At 46.6% G+C, this 21,246-nt stretch overlaps 3 protein-coding genes and 1 long non-coding RNA gene across 9 annotated transcripts; all 4 read right to left on the reverse strand.

Moving 5' to 3' along the window:
* Positions 1-4,027: 4,027 nt before the first annotated feature.
* On the reverse strand, positions 4,028-4,679 carry LOC107980805. Its single transcript, XR_001728918.3, has 2 exons — positions 4,358-4,679; positions 4,028-4,276 (listed from the first exon to the last, which is right to left on the reverse strand). It is a non-coding gene; the product is annotated as an uncharacterized LOC107980805 (long non-coding RNA).
* A 216-nt stretch (positions 4,680-4,895) lies between these two features.
* Positions 4,896-5,538, reverse strand: LOC103317801 (venom peptide SjAPI). The gene is made up of 3 exons (XM_008217126.3): positions 5,422-5,538; positions 5,244-5,350; positions 4,896-5,165 (listed from the first exon to the last, which is right to left on the reverse strand). The coding sequence occupies exons 1-3, from the start codon at positions 5,480-5,482 to the stop codon at positions 5,085-5,087; spliced, it is 249 nt and encodes an 82-aa protein (XP_008215348.1). The 5' UTR covers positions 5,483-5,538; the 3' UTR covers positions 4,896-5,084.
* A 2,043-nt stretch (positions 5,539-7,581) lies between these two features.
* On the reverse strand, positions 7,582-12,451 carry LOC100122727 (synaptic vesicular amine transporter). Of its 3 annotated transcripts, none has more exons than XM_016981469.3 (7): positions 12,125-12,451; positions 11,059-11,277; positions 10,567-10,833; positions 10,476-10,510; positions 10,240-10,395; positions 9,700-10,021; positions 7,582-9,124 (listed from the first exon to the last, which is right to left on the reverse strand). In XM_016981469.3, exons 1-7 carry the CDS (start codon positions 12,216-12,218, stop codon positions 8,877-8,879), a joined length of 1,341 nt encoding a protein of 446 aa, XP_016836958.1. In that variant the 5' UTR covers positions 12,219-12,451; the 3' UTR covers positions 7,582-8,876. The 3 variants fall into 3 exon arrangements, with proteins under 3 accessions (XP_016836958.1, XP_031776788.1, XP_031776787.1); XM_031920928.2 differs by having other exon boundaries at positions 9,656-10,021; XM_031920927.2 differs by lacking the exon at positions 10,476-10,510 and having other exon boundaries at positions 10,240-10,391.
* Positions 12,452-13,209: 758 nt separating this feature from the next.
* On the reverse strand, positions 13,210-20,833 carry LOC100678055. Of its 4 annotated transcripts, none has more exons than XM_032596018.1 (8): positions 19,942-20,833; positions 19,736-19,864; positions 18,969-19,460; positions 18,435-18,741; positions 17,539-18,233; positions 17,130-17,470; positions 14,325-14,576; positions 13,210-14,078 (listed from the first exon to the last, which is right to left on the reverse strand). In XM_032596018.1, exons 1-8 carry the CDS (start codon positions 20,075-20,077, stop codon positions 13,857-13,859), a joined length of 2,574 nt encoding a protein of 857 aa, XP_032451909.1. In that variant the 5' UTR covers positions 20,078-20,833; the 3' UTR covers positions 13,210-13,856. The 4 variants fall into 4 exon arrangements, with proteins under 4 accessions (XP_032451909.1, XP_016836799.1, XP_008215351.1 ...); XM_016981310.3 differs by having other exon boundaries at positions 13,210-14,083; XM_008217129.4 differs by having other exon boundaries at positions 14,325-14,591.
* Between the last annotated feature and the right edge of the window lie 413 nt (positions 20,834-21,246).

The following is a 21,246-nucleotide window of genomic DNA, read 5'->3' on the forward strand; positions in this document are numbered from 1 at the left end:
CTAATTCTCTTTGTGTGTATACGCTGTTCCTTTTACGTTTTAGCGAATATTTTCACGGCGAGTGGATTTCACTTACGGCTCGCTCTCTGTTTTCGGGGAAATGAAAAATCCGATTTGCGTAGCGCGGATATGCGATTAATAATCAGCGCGAGCTTGAGGTAAATCTAATTACTTCGACAATGCTGACGATTAGAAAATTGATTGATTAGAACGACGGGGGGGGGGGTGGTAACGACGCCTGCACACTCGCGCATCAGCTGTTAATTATTAATTCACGAGCCTCCGCAGATTGAGTAAACTCGTCGCGCGCGCGCGCGCGGGACAACTCGAAGATCGAGTAGCCATGGCCGTGGGAGAGTTGATGCGTGATTTTTTTCCTGCCGCGGGGCTTTGTGCATTTTTTACGCCCGGCTTGTCCTTATAATGGGCAGGGATTTTTTCGTTATACAGCGTTGGATATGCGCTGTTACGCGGCGAGATTGCGCAACGCGGTTTTTAGATATAACAAAGTTTCGCGAGAGGGTAGTGATTATTACAGCGCGTGTAACGCAAAGTTTCGTGTTATAGGTGCAGCGTTCGTTTTTACGTTTAATATATAGCTGATGCGAGAGGAAAAAGTTTTTATAAACATGCAAATTTTAACGGGAGTTATTTAACTTGTAAATTTCCCGCGCGCAGATTAAACATTGATAGTGCGGCAGGGCTCGTTCTGCGATTTTAGCGAGTTCTACACTACTGATAAAGTTACGCGGAATTAGCATGGGCATTTGGCTTCGTTATGTAGAAATATAGTTTAGAGCGCGAAACGCGAAAATATTCATTATGTTCGAGAAGCTCGAATTCAAATCCGCGGGGAAAAAACAATTCGGGCGAGAAATCGATGATGCCGACACACACACACACACACACTCAAACACACAGGTTGCGGAAAGTGAAACGTCAATTTAAGTGAGAGAGGAGACACTTATTGACGGGAAATTTAAGCGCGACAAGTATGAAAGAGGATAAAGGGTATACGCGAGGGGTGGACTAAAGGGAATTTTCCAGGGGACTGCTTTGCATTTTTACGCACCGGATTTTCACTCGCTGCAATGTATCGTATATAACAAGAGTCACGCTCGAGTTCATTCTACTCTAACAGTTCGATTGTCGCTATGCGTCTGCCTCCTCATTCTTTCTCTCGTGTGTGTATGTGTGTACAAGGAAACGTCGCGTCGTCGTCCCCGCGCCGCTGAAAAATCGCCGGGCAAAGTGACGTTTCCACTTTTCTCTCTATCTCTCTCTCTCTCTCTCTCTCTCTCTCTCTCTCTTTCCGCCGAGGTATCTCTTCTCGCGGACGGTCAGAAGAAGGAGGTACAAATTTAATAAAGAGCAACGCCGACGACGAGGAATTCGATCGACGGTTTTTTTCTTCCTTACGGGATGTGCTTCTGTGTATACGTGCGCGCGCGACCCATTTAGGCAATGGCGCTGAAATAAACGAAATTTTCCTCCGCCGCGAGTGTTATTCTTCTTCCTTTTTTTGCGATGTCCGCCTTTGTCTTTCTCCGGGAAACTGTAATGGCCGGATTGTGGAAAAAAATGAAGGGTTTTTTTTTTGGCTTTTGATTGCATCGATAAATCATGTACGTAATTCTCGAATTTCGATCTCTTTGAAGTTACGGGAAATAAGAAGATTCTATCGGATTCGGGTCACTTCGAGGCGGCAATCGGACGACTCAGCAGTGTTTCGATACCTCCGGGCATATCGTACTTTCGTTTCCCCTGACTGGGCATATTCCCCGTACATATACACACACACACCTTCCGCATCACACGTTTCCCCGTAATTTAATTAAATCCAGTTTGTCCAAAAAGAGAAAGAGAGGTCACCGCAGACTACACACTTCTTTCGGGGCCGACGTAACGGCACTCGTGGGTGACATCCGCGTAATTTCATGGCTTGTAACGCACATAACACCGAGTTAATTTTCGATTAAACGTCGTTTACCTGAAAAAGTCTCTCGAATATAACTCAAGAGCCAACATCAGAGCTTGAATTTTCCTCTGTGTATACACGGGACTTCATTAATGTATAAAATTAAACACATAGCTCGCGGGCATTGTTAATACACCGAGAGAGCGAGTCTGCGCTTGGTTATGACCTTGGACTCTGGAAAGATTCGCGCGTCGAAACTCGCTCCCCATACTAACATTAATAATAAAAACGTAATCTCTTCCTTTCTCTCTCGTCGTGAGAGATGACGGCTCCTACGAAATGCAAACGTCGTGTGCTCTTATCATCAAAGGAGGAAAACCGATCCGCCGCCGTCGCGCTTAGTTATTCTATACATCGTATAATCCGCTGCCGTGGAAATTTCAAAGGCCGAATCCAATTACACGCCGGAAAATGAAAAAAAGCTCGAGCGGCCTGTTCAAAAGCTCCAGCAAGAAAGGCCTATGATAATTGCATTACTCTCTCTCTCTCTCTCTCTCTCTCCGGTCGCCATGGGCACCAAGCACAGCCTCGCGGCGGCTCTGGCAAAAATACACGAATATTCAATTTGCCCCGTCATCAATTTTCCCTCGACTCTCTCTCTCTCTCTCCCCTAAGTTTCGCTTTATTTTTATAAAGCCATAAATTTTAAGTGTGCATGTGTAGCCGTATAAGGTCAGGGGGACTCCTAGAAGAAAGCGACCCTCCTGCGCACACCTTTGAAGGCCGCGTAAGACGTGTTTGCGCCACGCTGTACTGCGGCGAAATGAAACGAGAGGGATGAGGGAAGAAAGAGTAATAGAAACGAATGCATTAAAGCGCGAAAGGTATAGGCCTTCATGAAAATTCGAGAGAGTAGCCCCTTGAAAAATTCTGCGCGTCGGCTCATGTTTTTCTTCGCAACACCTCATATGCAATTGATACGGGACGTAAAAGGATCGGCTTCGTTATTTGCATGAGACTGGATAAGGAAAATACAAAAGCGAAGGTTACGCGCGTGTAATTCGCGGGCCGGATTAAAATGAGAGGAATAATCCGTCTTCCTGACTCGCGCGCACGTGTTATAGTCGTGGATGAGCGTGAGATAAAAATTATGGTAATGTCACGCGCTACAGTGCAGTGTTTTCCTTTTTTTTCTTTCGCAGGGTCGGCACGTATGTAGGCCGTATGTAGACAAGGCTTCGCGCGCGGTGTGTTCCTCTTTTTTTTTTTGTCAGGGTAATTTCGCGGAAAAACGCGTTCCATAAAGACGGAAAAATTGCAGCGATACAGCAGCCGCCGAGCGGTTCGTTGAATACATTTTCAAAAAAGTAGCCGCTGGAAATAGGGTAATTCTCGATCGTAAAACCATAAACAACGAGTTTACCGCGTCTCAAGCGATGTATCGATCAACGCGACGTTTTCAATCGAGCTTTATACAGCCGAAAATAGAGCAGAAAAAGCTGTGCGTAAGGGAAGTTTACCTCTGCGTCGCCTAATATTTACCTACGCTGTCTACGAACGCGGCATTGATTGGCTCGACAGAGAGAAGCGAGAAAAAGCACGCGACCAATGAAAAACGTATACACACCGGCTAATGAAAAAACGCGTCGCTCGCGATTTATTACACGTCGAGTCGCGATGACGAGCGATAAAAGAAATCACGGATGGCCTTAATGACTTATTAAAAGGGCCCGCGCGCAGCTCACTCTCCGAGCGGCGATTAAAAGTTCGCCCGGGGAGGAAAAAGAAAGAGAGAGAGAGAGAGAGGGAGGGAGTGACGCGAACGCGGGGCTAAAAGCGTGATATCACGATGAATGGGGAGAACGGCACGCGGGAATTCCGAGAAATGCAGTTTATATGCACGCTTTTATGGATATCGCGTTGGTAAACGAGGCTATCTGCGATTTTTTGCTTCTCTTGATTATGCGGGGGAGAAAGAGCGGGGGGGGGGAGGGCTGTTTGTTTTGAAGTAGAAACGCGCTGCTACGGTCAGACGTGGAGGGATAATTGGTCGGATGGTTTTGAGGGCTGAAAATTATGGAGATAGTTAATTTGTAAAGATAAAAGTCGTTTGTTTTTAATATGCGTTATATTTGCGAAAATTATTTTAAAAACCGGTAATTATACTCTTTTATTGCGTATATTGATATTCTTACGACTTACTCTGAGTATTGCAAACTAAAATATTTGCACTAATCAAATGCATTACAATATGTGTACAGTTGTCAAAATTTTCATTCAGCAGTCTTGAGGCTTAACGCATGCACTTCCCTTCAATATGTAGCCAGAAGAGCAGGTACACGCTGGTGAATGGCAAATCTTGAAAAAAGTAATGAATAAAAAGAATTCTATTTTTGATTCTGAGAAATTCACTACTTTCACATAGATGAGTATACTTACAATAGATTGACAATAAATGTGCACGTTACACTATTGCGGACACACCGGGCGACATACGGTGTTCCATGTTTGAATAGCCGGACACTGATGCGCAGCAGTGGTTTCTTCTAAAATTTTGTATCGCAAGAATTTAGGACGATTGCATACGAGCAAAGCGAGCACCGTTTCAAAACTTACGTATGGTCACGAGACTATGGCTATGCAGCAGGAAAAGTAAGCTCTTATAACCTTTTTGTGCAAGCACCAATTATCATATCTGTGAATTTATTTTTCAATGACAGATAAGAATGTTTTTCAGCGATAGCAGATAAGAGTATGAAATCATTATCCTTATATATATATATATATATATATATATATATATATATATATATATATATATATATATATATATATATATTGCAATGTTTATGTTTTGCTTATTTCTTTTCCTCGTTCGTATTTACGTATTTTGTGCTGAAATTTTTATCGAAGATTTTAAAAATGAAGTAGTGTCACGGCGCTATGGTCAGACATGACTTAATAATTGATCGGACAGTTTTGTATCAACAGCAATTAGTGTTATTGCTCGTTGTCACTTTATTGCAAAAAATCGTATTGAATAATCCAGTTAGCGAACGTAAGGTAAATTACTTCCAGCATTATTGACAAACTTTTTAATTGATTGCATATCGTACACGTATTTTTTAATCAACAATCGGTACAATCTCAATTAAAAACTTTTTATTCAGCAGTCTTGAGGTTTAACACATGCTTTCCCCTTCAATATGTAACCAGGAGAGCAGGTGCACGCCGGTGGAGAGCAAATCTTGGAAAAAATGGAACGTGCTCAAAGTATTGTACTTTTAACAATAAAAATCGATTACTTCTACACACGACTACTTACAATAGCTAGACACGCGTATTGCACGTGACACCTTGGCGGACATGCTGAGCGACAGCCTGTGTTCCACGTTTGATTCGCAGGACAGTGATGCGCAGCCGTTGCTTCTTCTAAAATTTGTCATCACCGGAATTTTTATCACCAACAACAGTAAATAAATATGTATCCCTATTAAACTTACGTATAGTGACCATACTGGCACCGACAACGAGCAAAACGCAGAACGCAAAAATTTTAATCATGCTGACCTACCGCGAGCGACTAAGTAGCCAACAGGAAAAAGCTCACTTTTATGACATCGCGAGCCCCGATTAGCATGCGCGTATGAGTTTTTAGCAGCAGATAAGAGCGTGAAATCATTCGTTTTGCTTTCCTCGCAATATTTATGTTTTCGCTTCTTATTTTTTCCTAGTTCGTGTTATTTTCGCTCAGCCAAGAGAACAGCGAGCTTTTCCCGTCTATCTACGAATTTTTAATTAAGCACAAAACAACCGCATCCTCCCGTGAATTTTTCAACAAGATGACACAGTTCAACACAAAGGATACCTGGTATACACGTTACCAGCAGGAGCTTTACATGCAAGCTCAACTTTTTCCGACACAAGCGCAACATTATATTTCAAACTCACTCGAAATTCCGCCTCGATTTTCTTCGGGCTAACGACTACTTTTCCACACCCCCAAGCTGACCCAGATAGATTGAGCTTGCGCCGGTGTGTTTATAAAGCAGTTAAACTTAACGCAACTTTAAGTATAACGCTGCATTGCACATACGTGTAATGGCACGTTTCGTGCCAAGAAGAAAAACTTAAATGTATATAGCGTACCTGCATCATTATGCTTGTAACAAAAATCGTATCCGCGACACCCGTCACTTTCTCTCTCTCTCTCTCTCTCTCTCTCTCTCTCTCTTCCCTCGCGATGCGCTCGAAACTTTTAATCGACTCTGTACTGCTATACTGCAGCACAGCGACGCGTCAAGACGAGGGAAAGAAGAGAAAAAATTTTCCGCCCGCTAAAAGATAGAGCAAAGTTCTGGCCGAGCGTATAACTATACTTCTCTACACACGTGCAGAGAGAGAGAGAGAGAGAGCTGTAAAGAAAAAAACGAGCGCGAAAACAAAGGAGTCGAGCAGCCGTGTCATCCCTCTTGTGCGCGGCTGCCCTTTGTCTCTCCCCCCCGCACTCGCGTTTTAATAAACTTAAAATCTCGACGCTCTCTGCATCTCGCGAGAGAGAGAGAGACGAGCCTCTAAGCTGTAGGTAGATTGTGCACAGCGCGAGTTTTTTCCTTATTCCGGTGACCGTCGCGACTTGATTAAAAATTCATCCGTTGCTAGTCGAGACGTATTCAGAAGACAGAATGGCTTCGTCTCACGTATATTGGTAGCGATACGTCTCCCTTTCTGGCGCGAGCTGTAACGAGATTAAAGCTCGGAAAGGCGAATGGTCCGTTCCACTTAGCGCCGCCACAGCCGGCGGTAGATAGGGTTTGAATTACACGTGAGCGACGAGTAAGTAGTTCTCTCCGCTATTGCTGCTGCTGCTGCTGCTGGCACTATAAAGACCCTGTCTTGATATGACCTGACTCTCTATATGGTCGATGACCTATAGCGTGTGTAGTCTATACCGAGACCCTCTTGAGTCTACGTCGCGATGAATATGCATGGGATTTTGGTGTAGCCTCTCTTGGTAAACTAATTTCTTTTTTTCACCCGAGAACAGCAGCACATCGACAAATACATATCTAATGAATCTTAATATAGGCACACTATGATGCAATATTTATCTGGGCTACACGTGCCGCGACTTTTATTCACCCGCTCGCAACTTTGGGGTTAATGCAGGTCGTGAGCTCGGTAGTTCTCGAGGGTATACACTCCGCAGTATGTACACTTTATTCGTCGCACATATCAAGTGCACGATGTGTGTGTATAACGACGCTGACCTCTCTTATATTCCGCGTATTTTTATTCCTACGCGGACCCCCTGTCTCTTTGTCCGAGTACAATGGACAATAATCAGCATATATATATGTATATATATATATATATATATATATATATATATATATATATATATATATATATATATATATATATAGGTACGTGTGAGGGGTGAGAGAGTAGCTCGCGGAAAAATATTTTGCTCTTGTCTGTGATTCTCAGCCCGGCTTGACTCTCTCTCTCTCTCTCTCTCTCTCTCTCTCGCACTCGATATCCGAAGTTGAGGAGTTTACGCGAGCTGCTCTAACGTGAAATTCATGAATGGAGTCGGCGTCCTTTTTGTCGGGATGCGACGTGGTATGGTGGGTTATTGAAAAATAAATTCTCGGCTGAGCTTCGGCGTAGGTTTTTTTTTTATTAAATATATAACAGAGTATATTATAGGATATCATGTGGTTATCAGTAATTAAAGTGTTTATTAAAGACAGAACACCAAGATTCGCCGCACACACTTTCACGTTCACTCACTGCACGTCTAGATATTATACTATCTCCCTCTCTTTTTTCCTCTCGACATATCAAGCGCTTTCTGAAGAGGCAGCTGCAAAATACACCGAATTCTATACAAGCTCGAAATTGAAAACTCTCGATGTGTCTTCCCGTGTATACGTACGCCGCGAGATCGGAAATTCTATAGCCCCGTCAAAAGGTGCTCGTTTGGACTCGGCTTACATACACCGCGAGAGTAACCTACAACAAACGACCAAACGGTAATAGCCACAAAAGAGAGAATAAAGTATACACGACGCGAATTTTAATTTTCCAGAAGAGCTTTAAAGCTCCTCGTGTTTCGCGGCGAATAATTCAAGTGAAACCGCGACGCTCGAATTTCCCGAAAGTAGACAATTCGCACCGGAAAAGCTCGCACGCGTTAATAATGGAACGCTACACCCAAGCCGTTCGGCTCTTCTCTCGTACACGCACATATAGACACTCGATATCAGCCACCGCGCACACGTGTACTATCAATCGTATACGCGATGCAGAGGTTAAAGCTTGATTCGCGTCGTTAAATCTATATGTGCGGCGGTGTATTTATATTATACGCTGACCGCCGTTTATGCATAACAACAAGCTTTATTTACAGTGAGTGAAAACGGTCTTGATCCGTAAAAAAAGTACTGTGAGATGCACTATTAACAACCAACCCTCTCTCTCTCTCTCTCTCTCCGTCGTTATTTATTACAACGCAAAGAGGAGAAGAATACAGGGTACGGAGAGAAAGCTCGCATAACGGAGTGCGAAAGCTCGCTCGTGTATTTTTGCGGCCTAACTCACTCTCGAAATTATATCATCGCGATATAATACACACACGAATGAGCTTTCTCGGAGCTTTCTCTTGATTCCACCACACGCTCATATACCCATGGCTATGAATTTATAATCCCGGAGGTCGGTTGCACAAGTTCTCCAGCAGAAAGAGGGTGTGTGTGTCTCCATTGCTCACACCGAGAGAGTAAAGTCGCGGCGAGTTCGCATAACTAGATGCACAAAGGAATTACGGAGAAATATTACAGCGTTGTGTATACCTTATGCATAAGAGAGACGAGAGAGAGAGAGAACTCTTTCCCGCAAGCTCCGCGTGTATATGTATATATACATCTCTCGGAAAAGGAATTCAAAAAACTTTTTAAAGTCCATCGTCCGAGTCGTAAAACCTCTCGTACTTGGCGTGCTGCTGTTGTTTCTGAGCAGCTGCTGCGGCTGGCTCGAATGAGTTGTACTGCTCTTTTCTCTCCTGCTGAGCCAACGGGTCGCGCCGACGCCTCAGGGCCAGATAGATCAGCAGAGGACAGTAGGCGACGTTCGCCAGACCGGCAACCCGCATCACCCAAGGAAAGCCGATGCTCTGCACCAACTCGCCGCTCGCTATCGGACCTGGACAGATAAAAGTGGGTGGGAGGGGGTTTTAGATTTCTTTCTCTTGCTTTTTAAGTAATTGAACTGCTCTGTATGCGGAAGAGCGAAAAAAGCTCGGCAGGATGATCCGGAGGATAAAGCTCTTCGAATAGGAAATATCCGTATAAATTCGGCAAAGTAGAGGAACGATTTATTTACGAAATTCCATCGGTAGTAAAATTCGATACGTGTATACGCGGACGCATGCAGAATCTTCAATCTCGTTGAAGTGCGGAGTACGTAAAAAAAATTCTTTTACCGGCGCGCTCTTTGAAATATTTTTTTATGCTCTCAGTATAAAAGCCAAACGCTGCCAGCGCTGATTTCGCGTCCTGCTTTTCAAAAGATATACATCCGCTGGTTGATGTCGTAAATAAATGTAAATCACGGTACTTCGTAATATTCGAAAAGTTGAACCGAGGCGAAAAAAAAAATAGGATTTTATGAAATTTTCAAATTTAGTAAAATGTTTACTGGCGTCAAACAAGTTTCCAAGAAAACAATACGAACAGTCCAAAACAAGCTGCACACAGTATAGTAATAGCCGCTCCTACCCAGAGAGTAAGCCAGACTAACGGCGATCTGTTGAATGGAGTAGACCGGACCGTATCCCCCGGTCTGATCGACCAGAGAGGCGAGTAGCGGCACGAGAGCCGCATCCGCCACGCCGATGCCCAGTCCAAGTCCTAAGTGCGGTATTATCAGCTGGGACATGCTGTCGGCGGCGGGTATAGTCATGGCGCTCAAGCCCACCAGCAGCATCGCCAGAACCGCGGTCTTGCAGCGGCCGTACCGGTAGGCTATCACCCCGAAGAAGTTCGTCCCCAGGAGGTAGCCCACGCTGTCCGGGATGAACACCGTTCCCAGCTGCCATTTCTGAAAGGTATAACCAAAAAAATTCGAGCGCCGTTTCTCATCTTGAAAAACTCGCGGTCGTAAACAAGGCGCGTAAACGATTGATGAGCTGGAAAAATTGCTCGCATGCATATAATGCAAAAGTGAATAACGCGCTCCTTTGCTCCGCGCCGGCAGCGTATAGCCGAGATGCATATAAAGGAAGATGGATAGCGGTGCGCATTAGGTAACCGGAGTACCTTGGGCTTTATATGACTCCTTAGCCAAATGGGCAGACAGGGCTCGAGGATGGCCATCGGCGTGGTGGAGAACCAAATAGCCCCGGCAATTATCAGGATGCGAGTGTCCAGTAGCAAGTGCGTCCAGCTCGACTTTTCCGTCGTCGACTGGCCTTTCTGTAACGCAACGAGCTGCAATTTTCACTCCGCCCCGAGCACCCACTTCCCGTGCTATATAGTTTCGAGTTCAGACTCACCGTTGGATTGAAGTCCAGCACGAATAATTGGAGAGCTTGAAGCACAATCGAATAAAACTAGAAATTCAAAGCGCACACTCGCATAGCATACCTATGAGAAGAACGATGAAACTGGCGACGAGGAGAAACGGTGCCATCTTGCCCTCGAGGTCGTAGAGAACCGAGCCCATGGGATAGCCGGCGAGGACACCGACGGCGATGCTGCCGAGTACGAAACCCATCACCTTGGAGCGCTTGTCCTCCTCCGGGTACTGGGAGGCGACCAAAGACATTCCCGAGACGCCGATGCAGGCCGACGAGACGCCCTGGATGCTCCGCGCCAGAAACAGCACCTCGTACGTTTTGCCGAAGGTGAACACTGCGGGGGGGGGGGGGAGGGACGTGTAAGTACACAAAATGTCGAACGAGTCCTTCCCTACGGCTATATGCGACCTGTTTTCTCATTTGCGACTGAATGCTTCTAATGTGCGGACCAGCCGTTTTAAAACTAAACGATCGTTAAACCGCTGATTTTGAAAAATTAGAATTCGCAAATGCGCAAACAGGCAAGAAAGTGCCTATTTAAAAAAGAAAAATCGCTTACGCAGAGCGGCCAGCAGCAGACTCAAATTCCCCAGGAACAGCGGCTTGGCATAGCCAAAAGTACCAGTGAGACTTCCCACCGCCGGGTTCAAAAACAGCTGAACAAACGCCTTGGAGCTGAGCAACAGTCCAACTCTGCCGTTAACATCCTGCTCCTTAACCTCCCCGTCGCTGCTCGAGTTACCCTCGAGGGTGTAAAGGTAGTCCGGTATGATCGGCACTAAAAAAAAGCTCTTCTTATTCAGTTCTTTCGTTTTCTTTTTTTTCACCGGGCGGGCACGTATATAAAACTCGCGTTTAACCTTGCTCTCCCCGCGCGTCAGGCTTTATCACCGCGCGAAAGTGGTTCTAAAGTGCAAAAAAGGATCAGGCAGCCCTTAAAGAGCCGGTACACTTTTTCTCTCGTAATTATCCTTATTATGCGACTCTAAGTGAAACTCCGACGAGCTTACCGGCTAATGAAGACGAGGCGCGATCGTTTTCCCTCTGGCTTTTAATTAATTGATCGGCTCTCTCGCAGCTGTTATACTGACAAAGCCGGGGCTGAAATTCTAAAACGCGAGGAAACAACGCGATTCATAAAATAAGGATGTAACTACGGGTAATTAAATTAAATCTTTTTTTTTTTTTTTTTTTTTTTTTTTTGCAAGGAAAAAAGTGGGTTGGGGCTCTTTAACGGCGACACGGTGTTTAATTATCCGCGCAGTAATTAAGCGACTTTACGATTTTCAATTTGATATACAGGCGTAAAGTTAACGACGGCGTTTGATGCGCTACAGAAAAAAAAACGGTTCCATTATTGTGCTGAGAATCACGACGCGCGGATAATCTCTCGCGTTTCAACGGTTTAAATAACGCGCCCGGTTATATCCGGCGACATCTGATTACACCCGGGGATTGTTGTCGAGAAAGCCGATTCACCGTCAGCACAGCACACAATGCATATATTGCGTGGGTGTAGATACGTACTTCGAAAAGTTCCAATAAAACTTTACTTTATCCTCGGCTATATTTTCCGGGAAATTGCTTGGGGGAAAAAAAAAACGAGAGACAGAAAGAAAACTCACCGACGACCGTAAGCAGAATGTTATCGAGCAACAGGCTCAAGTAGACAGTCGTGACGAGTAGAAAGCGCGAGCTCTTGGCGTTCACCGCGTACATACTGACGTCTTCTCTCCTCTCCCTCGGACGCGGTTCTCTCGGAAATCCAGCGGTGGTGGCAATTTAAAACTTGTATTCAAGAATCCGACGGCTGTCGAGGCACGCGAGAGCTGTATTTTAATCCCGATGCTGCGTCCACCTGTTACACACTTCGGTACAGCTACACGGCATAGCCGAAAGTATCCTGTTTTCCTCCGACACTCGGATCGTCATCCTACGCACTGAAAACCGATCGCTTTGACACTCGTACTTTATATAGGTGCGCATAGGCTGCGCATGCGCTTCGAGAAGCATATAGAGTTGCTACTCGTTTCACGAGTCTCTGCACTTTTCGATTTCTCCGGCCGATCGCACGCGCGCGCGGCTTATCAGCCGGAGACAGGCTTATACCCCGCGCGCGCGGCGCTGACCTCATGGACTGGAATAATAATAATAATAATAATCGACTCCTCTCGCAATCTCTCGGCTACACTCGGCGCGTCGTCGTAATTTTCAAGCTCCGGAGATTTTTCATCCACTTTATGATTAACCGGGGACACAGTCGACTGGAATAACGCGTACGAGGGGTGAAAGGTGTGCGGAGCCGAGAGGAATTATATGGCGAGCGAAATTCCGAGTCTAAAAGAATCCATTACGCCCCTAACTGCTTGGCAGATTATACACCTGCGTCCCCGGCACAGTTGTCCTGATGGAGTTTCCGCGACGACGCAATGATACGGTCGAGCGTGTTTCCGCCGTGTGAGCCGAGGCTCTGATCGATAATCAATGCATTTGATTTCCTGCTAATCAGGCTCCGGTGCTTTTCGATGCGCAGCGAGTGTCGCTGGGTTTTACGATGAAAAATAAGCGCGGTTGCGGCGAATTAATTTGGAGTTTAAGCGGCGATGCTGTACCGCAGTTGAGCGAGGATTAAAAAGGAATTACGGCGATCGAATGGTGCGGTGAGTGGAGTGGATGGGTATAAATCGAGGGGAATGAAATAACAAGTGTCTATCAAACGAAGGATTGATTTATTGACCACAATACACATGGCAGTATTTTACTTTTTCGTTTTACGGCGTATATACCGATATGGCAATCGAATCGTTGACTGTTTTCAGCTTTATGGAGGTCCCGGATACGTATACGTTGTTGGTTTTGCTCTTGTATATACACTATGTACACTACTGGTTTTGATTGTTACAATTTGGCAAACGAGATTTTTATTCTCAAACATGTAAGTAAATGATTGGATTCGAATAAGGTAAAAAAGGATCAGGTGTATAGAGTCCCATATCCTAAACGATAAACATTTGATTAAGTCAACGTAAAAATGATCAACATCTACAGCAAGTCTTTTTACTTTCCTAACAGTGTATAGCTATACTGTAATTCGCTGTTTTGAAAAATTTCTCCAATTCACTCGCTACATACTCTAAAGAGGATACCGTCCATATCGAAAAACGTCGACGACATGTAACATTCAGTTCATCCAAGTTATATACGAAACAAATTACAGACATCCCCCCGGCGGCGCAGCTAATACTTCCCAAACGTCCTCAAAACCGGGTGATCCTCGCGAAAGCCTCGTCCTCCTCCCTTATAGTCGCATGAGTAGGCGTCAACTTGGGGCTGCTGCTGCGCCTCGGGTAATGTTCGTTAGGCCCTTGGGGAGTAGGCGAGAGCCGATCCTGGACGTAGACCTCCGTCTCGACGCAGCTGTTGTTGTCCAGGTCGCGCTGGCGACTGTCTCGGGCCTGCTTGCCCCGAGCCTTGTTGCGCAGCAAGGACCTCGGAAGGGCGTAACGAGCCTCGGTAGCCGGAATCGTACTCAAAGCGCTTTTCACCGCCGACTGATGCTGATGCTGCTGATGCGATCCGCTGACCTTGGACAAACGGGCCGCCGGTTAGTCGGGTTGATTACATCGAAAAGCGTGTATAAATCGTTACGATAAAATCATCGACCTAGTTGCAAGCTTTCGGGCCTGAGATCCCCAGAGAACAATATTAAACCACTGTACACTCGACACGCATTGCATGTATGCGCGGAGGAGCCGATAGTGCACAACCCAAGACCGAGCAAACAACGCGCGGCAGCTCTCTATACACATAGACGTATATACTCACGTCCGAATCCTCGACGTAGAGTCGCGGGATGACGTAAGCGGCCTCCAGCTCCCTCATTTCCGGTCGGAATCCGTAATTGTTGTAGCCGGGCGTACGTCTCGGTTCTGGACTGCGATGCCGCAACGCGTACCTGCCCCCTGTGCAGCCGTTATTCGGGCTCGCGCTTCCGTAGTAATTGGCCTGTGGCATCTGCTGCTGCTGGACGACGCCTTCGGCACTGCTGCTCACGTACTCGTAGAACGGCTGCCGGGACTGTAAATCCAACGCCTTCTCTCACAATGGACGCAAGGCTTCAGTTATCACGTGCTCAAACTCATCCCGACACATATGGGATGTGAGCGTGTGTACAGGTGTGCCTCTGCAGTGCTGTATAACGTTGTGTGTACCGGCGGAGGTTTAATTTAGGAAGTGTCGCGAGATGAGACCGAGCGGAGCTTTGTTGTCGGCGAATCGAGGATTATACGAGTGTGTGTGTGTGTGTGTCTGCGCGCGGTGGGAAATTAAATGAGTTTACGTGGAATTTGAGAAACTTTGAGTTAGGGATAATTTTCTCAGCGATGTACGCACGCGAAGTTTTAAAGAAGCAAGCGCTAATTTCATCCCGAGTCGTCCCGCGAGTTTTATTCAGCGTCATTGAGATTCCGGCCCGCGAACTTTTTCCCCGGGATTGTCTTTCATCGGCCTTTCTTCCTCTTGTTTTTCTTCGCAAGCGTTGTTGCGTGCGAGAGCACAGAGCGCGCGCGAGTGATGAATGCTAAAAGGGCATCATGAGCTGCCGCGAGTCGTACTATGAATATGGAATCGTTTTCACCAGTAGTTCGCTAATTGTTTTGGAAAAATTCGCCGAGTAAGTATAACGCACAAAGGCCGCCCCCGAGAAGTTGTCGACGTCGTGTAATTTCAGTATGTACCCATGGTGTAATATTCTTAGCTTCCTTTCTCGTCATGCTCGTGATATCACAAGCTAATTTACTAAAGTCCCCGCGTTTCTCTCTCTCTCTCTCTCTCTCTCTCTCTCTCTCTCTCTCTCTCTCTCTCTCTATCGGGAATACACATTATACGTTATAATTCAAAGTCCCTTTGAAAGTCGTGCGCGCATACAGCCGTTAACGCTCTGCACACAATATTATATTTTATCAACGTTTAAAACTGCGCTCTTCGGAATATCAAACAACGGCGACATCGTGTTCCGCGAGTCTTTACAAGCGAACGGCAAGTTTATTCAGTATGGCAAGAGGGAGAGACACGCGAACATCAAGCTGTTTTGATCGTGCGCATATTCACAGACCAGTGAAACTACCGACCGATTTAACATTGTTTTAGTAAGTAGATTCTGCTCTGACATACCTATAGCCTTGTCCTGCAGGCCGTGTGTACGCAGTAATATTGCGAATGTCGCTGGCATATAACGCTCGGAGATACTGAATGCAGAGGGAGAGAGAGAGAGAGAGAGAGAGACGCGGAAACTCGCTCGCGGAGATGGAATTTAACGCAACTGCCTTGGTAAAGAATGTTTTGGAATAATAATAATTTCTGCGTGGAATGTAACGATTCTATCAGTTCAAATTTTGACGAAATTGACTCGTTAAACCGAGTATACATATTCAAAATTCGGTTGGACGAGATTAATAGAGTATTAATCGAGGCATTAATAATTACTCGGTTATCATTACGCAGCAGTTTATCTTATCCTCTTTCGCGTATTATAAAGAATTTTTGTTCCGAACGCGCGCGCATACATCATTCCGATTTCGCGCAAGCGCGCGCGGGCGATATGCAAAATAGCCCAGTCCTATGAAACGCGATGAGCATCGCGCTCGAATTGCAGGGTGAAAAGGGAAATTGTATCTCTCTACGTGTCCTCGAGCAACGTTTCATTCGCGGAACCCTCGAGCTTTTTTATATCGAACACGATGCTCGAGAGCGCTTCGCGGAATTATTTTTAATTAAGCCACGCGTGCGTATACGTATAAAACTGCGTTTTAATGAGAGAATTCTCCGGAAAATAGATAGAGAGAAGAAGATTTACGAAACTCGCGCGCCGTTTTCAAATTCTTTTTAACATTTCTGCAGGTCACACTCGCTCGGCGAGCAATTTAAAACGGGAAAATTCGCGCATAATTAACGCAGCCTCTATCATCCGAAGCAAAAAAGAATCATGTGTCAGGGGTAGAGAGAGAGAGAGAGAGAGAGAGAGAGAGAGAGAAAGCTTAATTGTCGGACGTGGTGAAACACGCTCGCGTGCGCGCGGGCAATTCGATGCGGCACCGTATCTTTCCACCTTTCGCCATCTAATTGCAAGTATTGCCGGGAGCCTGCGCGTGTAGACGAATTATACACAATGCATCGGGCGGGTTTTATGAAATTTTAATGAACTTAATTTTAGCCCGAGTCTGACGAAACTATCGCTGTTGTATAACGTACAAGAGTATAGTTCGCCGCGAGTTTTCGTTATCGCAACGCTGAATCGTTCGCGACTGGATACTCTAATTAGGAATTATGAACAAGCACTAGGTTGAGATAGTAGCTCCCGTGACGTGGATTTAGTAAAGCAGTTATCGCGCGGGTTTTGTCTTTTTCTCTCTCTCTCTCTCTCTCTCTCAACTTCTAAATTGCCGCTGGCGAAAAATTAAAACGCCACTCCCGTAGATAAATAGTCCGAGCGTACGTGGTGCGTATTTCCAAGTTAAACAAGCCTCTCGCCCGCAGTGGAATTAATTTACTTTATCGCGAGAGTGGAGTGACGTGGTTTGAGTAAGTATACACGTGAAGCAAAATTTAAAATAACTCAGTGCCATATCTGACCTGTCTGGCAGTGTTGTTCATCCTAGGATCTGGTCCCAGATCCGTTGGCTCGAACCTGCCCACTAGGTCCTTTTCCCTCGTGAAGTGGGAACACATGAAGTAGGTCCTGGGCACCAGGATCCCGACGATTATCAGACAAGCTGTGCCTAGGATACCGTAGCAGACGATGAGGTCACGCTTGTCAACGGACATGAGGAAGAAACAGGTGAGCCAAACTGCCCAGCAGATCAGCAGACCTATCGCTGTACTGAAGAAGCATATGCCCTCGCGGTAGTTGCGCTGAATTTGAACTATGAAGCAGCAGACGATGAACAGCAGTATCAGGAGGAAGATGTCGTAGCCTGTAAGGGATAATCAACGTCAGTGTCTTTATCCGTCGATAATAGTTTGAGTTGAAGAGGCGACTTACTCAAAAGAGCGATGTAAATAGGACTGCGCATGACTTTGGCAGAGTTATCGCTGCTGAGAGTGAAGTACATCGTGGAGATGGCGATCTCGACGCCAGCCATGAAGAACAGCATGAACCCCTGAAGGTATCCGTTGATGTGTTGCGACGAAAACACACCACCGGTTGAGAACGCCAAGAACAGTGCTCTGGTCAGCATCACGGAAAACGCCAATCCAAACGACAACGACGACACGAAGATCTTCCTCGAATTGAGGTGCTCCTCGCCCATAACCTTGTCTTCCAGGCAGAAAGGAATGATGCTCTGGAGCATCATCATCGTCGCCAGAATCAACACTATCGTCAACGCTGGGTTACCGTCGAGCAGATCCTCCACGAAGTATCGATAGACGATGAAGACCAAAACAACGATGCAGGCCAGAGTACCGCAGCAGAGTATCGTCAGAAAGATCGGTACCCAGACGTATGATTTCAGGGTGCCCAGTTCGGAGATGTCCGTTTCGTCGTCGTCGTCACTGTGCTCCTGCACTTGGAAGTTGATGCACTTCCAGCAGTTCTTCACGAGCTTCTTGACGCAGAGCTTGGGCTGTTTGGGCAACTCCTTCTCGGCGATGACGCGGAAACGTGCACTCGTCGCATCGATTTTGTAGGCGCTTATCTCCGCCAGTTCGCCCTCTACTTTACGGTTCACCACGTACCTGGGGTAAGAGATTGTCAAGTGCTAATTTGCCACACACACACACACACACAACTTTTAAATCTATTCATAACGTAACTCAAATAGCGCGAAAATCAAGCTGTTTACCCAACCCGCAAACTCCCACGCGTAACTTTACAAGCTTCTACTCCCGCGCGAAGTTACATCTAGCTACAAGTGTACTAGAGACTATCTCGCCTACCTCGTCGAGTGGGATTTGGCGGGTACATGAAGGGTCTCGTATAGGTCGGCGTTGCTCATCAATCGTCGCTCCTCTGATTCGAAGCGCGGTAGCACACAGCCCGCAGAACCGAAGGGGCAACTCTTCTGCTGCAGCTCTTGCAACACTTTCGCTATCTCCACTATGGCCTTACCAATGCTAAGCAAGTGAGGCGATCGAAGGATTGCGTTCACCGGCACCTGAGACAGGTCAGGTGTCTCTAGGTCGTCTCCCAGGTCGACCACGAACTGTTCAGGTTTTATCACGTACGAACCTTCCGGTAGTAATTCTGAAAGAGAAAATCGTCGCTCGATATTATATCCGGCTATATTTAATCCCCAGCAAAGCAGAAACGAAGCTAACTCTCGCGAGGCATTACATCGACATGATTGAATAACCTTAAGTCTAATAAGCTTATCGTTCGAAGATTAAATCCGACCTAGCGCGCGCAAGCAAAGCTCTACCCCGCACCCATAATATCCCTTGACAAAATCATCAATGCCACACATCTCTCACCATCGACGTTGGAATTATCGAGTGGCAGAACGATCCAGATCCGCTTGTCTTCCTCGTCGCCGAAATCCTGCTGGTCGTCCAGCCATCCGCTCACGTCCTCGTAATCTCCGAGAGCCACGATGACGAGGTCGGTGCCGTTGCCGTCGGGTTCGAGCTCCTTGTCGCTCTTCACACAGATGCCTGCCTCCTTGCTGGTATTGAGGAATCGATCCAGCACCGAACGCGAGCCGCTGAGTAGCAGGTCGACGTTCACGTGATAGACACTGAGGAAGTCGACGAGAACGTCGATCAGCGGTAGGGTCAGGTTGGGCGATGGGTAGGTGTTCACCGGGAGGATGTCCAAACTGCGCAGAGGCTCGAGGACCTCGATGTAACGCTCCGGTGCCAGTATGCCCAGATCATAGTGGGCTGAACAGTCCATCTCGACGGCGGAGACGAGAGCTTGCTTGTACACCGAGATCCGATCGTTGCACGTGTCGTAGAGCCGCAGACCTGTGGTGGTGGGTATAGATAGAGGGTTACACAAGGGACACTTGACTGAACGCGTAATTGATTGATGTCCTTTGCTTCCATAATTATACATGGGTGTCGGGCTCCGCAAAGGCTATTTCGAGTTTCGCGTGTGTTCAGAGCTCTCATATGGGGTTTTTTAATTGATAACCGAGAAACTCAGCGCTGTACCAATATAGAAGCATGAACCAAAGTCGCCGTTTATTTTAAAACCGAGTAAACGGCCGAACGGAATCAACGCATAATTATATACGTACCCATCGTTACTCCGGGCACGTACTCGAGTTTATTCAGAGTCTGCGCGACGAACAGAGCGCTCGCCACTTCTTGAATACTTTTCGGCGATGAAATGTTGCATTCCGGCCCGTAGTCCGTGTCTATAAACACTGGATTTTTTTCCGGAATCGCAATTAGCCCCCATTATGTATTGGTGAAAAAGAAGATTAAAGACTATCAGGCTTACCGGAAAGCACGGCGTCACCGGACATCTCCAGCACCGAGTGATTCTTGAAGCAGACGAGGTTCTCCATGCCGAATACATCCCCAGCGAGAAGCTGGACCAGCAGGAGTAGAAAAACACCGACGTGTTTCCTCTTCATCCTTACGAGCGAGCCAATCACTTATGCTCAAAATCCAGCAACGAGAGGAGGCTCGCAGCTGCAGCCGCGCTTGTTTAGTCGATATCCAGGGGAACGAGGCAGCTCCGCCCCTCGTCGGTCATCCCCGTACAGCTTTGCCCACTTCGTTTCAGCGCACGATACCTTTAGTCATGTTACCTGCACCACTATCACCTTTTCTCCTTCATCTACCGTATAGGTCCTGATCAAGGGATCTTCGCGCGGAGATATGGGCGCTTTGTCTATTCGACGAACGAGAGACGCGTTACGTAATGATTCCGACCTAGATTTCGCAGAGGCACAAGAGTATCGACTTTTCCTCGCAGATACACATCGCGGCGACTTCAATCAAGTTCAGCATTTGCATTTATACGAACGAGAGCCTTCGTGTGTATACATAAAATTTAGCCGAAAAAAAGGCCTCGGAGTCGTGTATTATACGAGAAGCGGACAGCAGCTGATATCTGGCACTTGGGCACAGCGGAGCACAGAACGCGTCCCTTTCCAATATCCCGAGCCGCCGATCAGTCGGCTGATTTGCACAAGCATTTCATTCCTCGCACTTTCTTAACTGCGCAGCTCTCTCAGCCACCTTCCATATCTCAGCGCTTGGCTCGGCTCCAGCTGGATCTCGAATTCGGCGAAATTCACCCGAGGAGAGAGAGAAAAAGAAAGAGAAAAGCAGCCTCGCGACGGCCGGTTGACGGCCGACTGCATTAGCGCGCGCAGCCGAAGCCATATTTCCTCTATACTACTGGCCTACCTCTCCACGTTATCTTTTTTAAACGAATTACGCCCTTTAGTCACGTTGAATTGTGCAGCCATAGCCGATGTATTATAGGCTGCAGCTCTGGCACTTAATTGACAGGCTACATACACATAGCCCGTCTCTCTGTTAGTCATTTGAGAGAACTGAGGGAGAAAAGAACTTCAGCCGGCTGAAGCGGTCGAGGAGAAAAAAATTATCGTTGCGCAATCGTGCGACGCTTCGCTGGGCAAAGATTCGCGCTTTTTTTTTTAAGGTTGCAGCACACTCGTCGAGTTAAATTTGGAAGAGCTTCCATATAATACTAATCCCCATCGATTTAAACCGATTCCTTCTCAGTAACGCGCGACGCCTAAATATAATCCGTATAGTCCCTCTCGCCGCG

This window comes from Nasonia vitripennis, chromosome 1, assembly GCF_009193385.2.
Source record: "Nasonia vitripennis strain AsymCx chromosome 1, Nvit_psr_1.1, whole genome shotgun sequence".
NCBI classification, from domain to species: domain Eukaryota; kingdom Metazoa; phylum Arthropoda; class Insecta; order Hymenoptera; family Pteromalidae; genus Nasonia; species Nasonia vitripennis.

What these genes read in the sequence shown, in the direction of transcription:
- LOC103317801 (XM_008217126.3), bottom strand. Translation starts at nt 5,482, where the DNA reads ATGATTAAAATTTTTGCGTTCTGCGTTTTGCTCGTTGTCGGTGCCAGT. An exon ending in TGCCAGTATGGTCACTATAC is followed by an intron (nt 5,351 to 5,421) that starts GTAAGTTTAATA and finishes GACAAATTTTAG; the next exon opens with AAGAAGCAACGGCTGCGCAT. An exon ending in AATACGCGTGTCTAGCTATT is followed by an intron (nt 5,166 to 5,243) that starts GTAAGTAGTCGT and finishes ATTTTTTCCAAG; the next exon opens with ATTTGCTCTCCACCGGCGTG.
- LOC100122727 (XM_016981469.3), bottom strand. Translation starts at nt 12,218, where the DNA reads ATGTACGCGGTGAACGCCAAGAGCTCGCGCTTTCTACTCGTCACGACT. An exon ending in TTTCATCGTTCTTCTCATAG is followed by an intron (nt 10,511 to 10,566) that starts GTATGCTATGCG and finishes TTGTGCTTCAAG; the next exon opens with CTCTCCAATTATTCGTGCTG. An exon ending in TAGTCTGGCTTACTCTCTGG is followed by an intron (nt 9,125 to 9,699) that starts GTAGGAGCGGCT and finishes TTATCTGTCCAG; the next exon opens with GTCCGATAGCGAGCGGCGAG.
- LOC100678055 (XM_008217127.4), bottom strand. Translation starts at nt 20,077, where the DNA reads ATGAAGAGGAAACACGTCGGTGTTTTTCTACTCCTGCTGGTCCAGCTT. An exon ending in CGATAATTCCAACGTCGATG is followed by an intron (nt 18,742 to 18,968) that starts GTGAGAGATGTG and finishes TTTCTCTTTCAG; the next exon opens with AATTACTACCGGAAGGTTCG. An exon ending in GCCAAATCCCACTCGACGAG is followed by an intron (nt 18,234 to 18,434) that starts GTAGGCGAGATA and finishes CTCTTACCCCAG; the next exon opens with GTACGTGGTGAACCGTAAAG.